Source organism: Phalaenopsis equestris, unplaced genomic scaffold (genome assembly GCF_001263595.1).
Source record: "Phalaenopsis equestris unplaced genomic scaffold, ASM126359v1 Scaffold000134, whole genome shotgun sequence".
NCBI lineage: Eukaryota > Viridiplantae > Streptophyta > Magnoliopsida > Asparagales > Orchidaceae > Phalaenopsis > Phalaenopsis equestris.
Window position 1 is genome coordinate 4,171,502 of NW_018164576.1, and position 3,311 is coordinate 4,174,812.

Below are 3,311 nucleotides of genomic sequence, written 5' to 3' on the forward strand. Positions count from 1 at the left end.
AATGAAACCTGGAAGCTCGTTTCATTACCCGAAGGCCACAAACCTATAGGTCTAAAATGGGTTTACAAGCTAAAGAAGGACTCTCAAGGCAGAATTGTGAAGCACAAGGCGAGATTAGTGGAAAAGGGGTACGTTCAACAACAAAGCATAGACTTTGATGAAATTTTTGCCCCTGTTGCTCGGCTAGAGACAGTACGTTTGCTACTCTCTATTGCGGCACATGAAGGATGGGAGGTTCATCATATGGATGTGAAGTCAGCCTTCCTCAACGGTGATTTGGAAGAGGAAGTGTATGTCACTCAACCGTCGGGATTTGAAATAAAGGGAGAAGAGCACAAGGTGTTAAAACTGCACAAAGCATTGTACGGTTTGCGTCAAGCACCTAGAGCCTGGAACTCAAAACTGGACAAATCATTGAAGACACTCGGTTTTGAGAGGTGTTCTTTAGAGCATGCAGTGTACATGAGAAATCAAGGTAAAGGATTTTAATTGTTGGAGTCTACGTGGATGATTTAATCATCACTGGAGAGTGTATTCAAGACATAGACAAGTTCAAATCACAGATGAAGAAATTGTTTAGCATGAGTGACCTTGGGTTACTAAGCTACTATTTGGGAATTGAAGTATTTCAAAATTCTCAAAGGATTACACTTAATCAGTCGACATATGCAAGAAAGATTTTAGACAAATGTGGCCTGAAAGATTGTAACCCTTCACAAGTTCCGATGGAACCTCGTCTAAAACTGAGTAAGGAAAACACAAGTCCACCTGTAGAAACAATTTTGTACCGAAGTATTGTTGGCAGTTTAAGATATCTACTGCACACGCGCCCAGATTTGACATTCTCTGTTGGCATGGTGAGTAGATACATGGAAAGGCCCACAACGACGGTACGTGAAAGGAACTTTAAACCTTGGTTGTGTTTATGAGAAGAAGAAAGGAAGCTTGGAACTGACCGGTTATTCGGATAGTGATCTAGCTGGTGATACTAATGATAGGAAAAGTACCTCAGGTTTAATATTTTTCCTTGGGTCAAGTCCTATTAGTTGGTGTTCACAAAAACAGAAAGTGGTTGCGTTATCTTCCTGTGAAGCAGAGTACATCGCTGCATGTGCAGCAGCGTGTCAAGGAGTGTGGTTGGGACGACTATTGGCAGAATTTTTAAAAACTGAAGTTAAGAAAGTAGTTCTGAAGATTGATAATCAGTCCGCAATTGCATTAAGCAAGAATTCAGTTTACCATGAGAGGAGCAAACATATCGATACCCGATTTCACTACATTAGAGATTGTGTTGAATCTAGAATGATTGAAATTCAACATGTTTGCACAGAAGATCAACGTGCTGATATTCTGACAAAGTCACTTGCAAGATTGAAGTTCTTGGAGATGAGAGAAAAAATTGGTGTGCGAATCGTCAGTGAAGGACAACAAGCTTAAGGAGGAGATTGTTGTGTTAATCTAGTTGTCTCTAGAAATTGTTTATGTATTTTTGCACATTTTTCATGTGGATTAGGAAGTTTTGAAAACCGTTTTGTGGTTAGGTAGTTAGGAAAACCGTTAAGTGGTTAGTTAGTTTTATTTTCAGAAAAATGTGATGTATTTGCTTATAAGTTAAACCAAAAAATGTAGAGGGTGTATGAACTACTAAAAAAATTCCTCCATTTTTGTTGGCGTTTAAAGTTTGGTTTTGAAAACACAACCCGACCTTATTAACCTCCAATCCGCTAAGCCTCTCAAAGCTGGTTTGTCTGACAATCTCCCCTACCATGCCGCTCATCTCCTCCTCCGCCGTGAAGCTCATCCCCATGAACTCCGCCATCCTTCGCACACCGTCCTCGGGATCCGCCTTCAGATCCTCCTACTTTAGAAATAGAACCTTGTTGGGTCTTCTCTGGCTCTCCCTCGAGTTCTCCTGCTGGTGCTCCCACAGTGGCCCGAAACCAGACACCCTCTTAAAGAGCAGCTCAATCGCCTCCATGAACGGGAAAGGTTGCAGAGCAGCCTCGGGGCTGCTCATTCCATGGAAGAAGTGGTAAGTGGACACGATCGTATCTTTAGGCTCCCTACAGAGGTATATGATTCGACAGGGAGAACTTCGGACGGATTCCGGCAGAACGGAGTAAGGAATGTGGGTGGAAAACTGTCGTGGGGAGGGTAATGCGTCTAGATCAGGAACGTGGGGGCCGGCGAAGAGGCCCTCCAAAATAGGAGAGCAGTTTTGGGGGTGACGTGAAAGGAGGTAATATTTTTTCCCACCCGCAACCCTGATTCCCTCCAGAGGTATTTAGGAAAGCTGACCAGGAAGATGTCTGAAGGATTGGGATGGAGGTGGAGGTGGAGGCGGAGAGAGAGAATCCCTTGGTTGAAGACTTCGGGGAACCAGAAATTTTTGTAGAGGCGGAGAGGGCAATGTCGCAGTCCTTGCTGCAGAGGTAGGGTTGATACTTCTTCGTTGAGTTGATTACTGAGGCGGAGTTCGTGCTCTTTTTGTTCTTCTGTCTTTGGGCCATCGAAGCACCTGGCGAAGTATGGATTTGAAAACATATTTTTTTCTTATTTCTGTTATTGGTGGTTGCAGGAAAATGAAGGGGGTAATTTAGAAAAATTATTTCATATAGACGATGTATGCAGAGATGCATGCAGTGTTCAATCTACACTTTCGATCACTGCAAAGATATATTTGGGTGGACCTCACTTTCAACTTTTTTTTTTAAAATTTTGATTGCGGTGATCGACAGTGGAGATCGGATACCGAATGCATCTCTCTTTATGCGATATCCGTACAGAATAATTTCTTGATGATTTGAGGGAAGAGAGGATAGTCATGTTTTATGAGGGAGGAGCACTAGTAAAAGTGGATTTTCTTAAGAAAGTTGAATATTAGAATGATTATAAACTAAAGAGAAAAAAAGTAAGATCGATTATAAAGTTGACTCTTTGGATGTTGACATGTGGCACCATGATGATAAGCCCTTTGCTTGACCTTGAGTTGTCGTTGAAAAAAATTTCGTTTGAAATATACACCTCAAAAAACACTTTTAGTCGGAGCATCGAACTGAAGGAATGTGATCCAGAACATCGGAACTGAGGGACCTCCTTGTGATCTGAAAATGACGGATTTCACGATTTCGATAGATGTTCCTTCTTTTGAAATTTATCGGTTAAATGAGCTCCCGATGTTCTCCCATCGCTTTGAAAGGGAGAGCTGCATGGCCAAGCAAGCCCTAAGAGAGAGCAAAATATTATTAAAGAGTGGCACAAAATATATTATATGGTACTATTATATATATATATATATATATAAGTAGATA

The 3,311-nt window shown here is 41.6% G+C and overlaps 1 protein-coding gene across 1 annotated transcript in view; it reads right to left on the reverse strand.

The window, feature by feature from the left end:
• The window catches only part of LOC110021431 (cytosolic sulfotransferase 14-like), a 5,658-nt gene extending 3,148 nt beyond the window's left edge, over positions 1–2,510 (reverse strand). Inside the window, 2 exon segments of the mRNA XM_020719915.1 lie at positions 1,706–2,264; positions 2,371–2,510. Coding sequence (XP_020575574.1) covers positions 1,706–2,264; positions 2,371–2,510 — 699 coding nt within the window.
• Between the last annotated feature and the right edge of the window lie 801 nt (positions 2,511–3,311).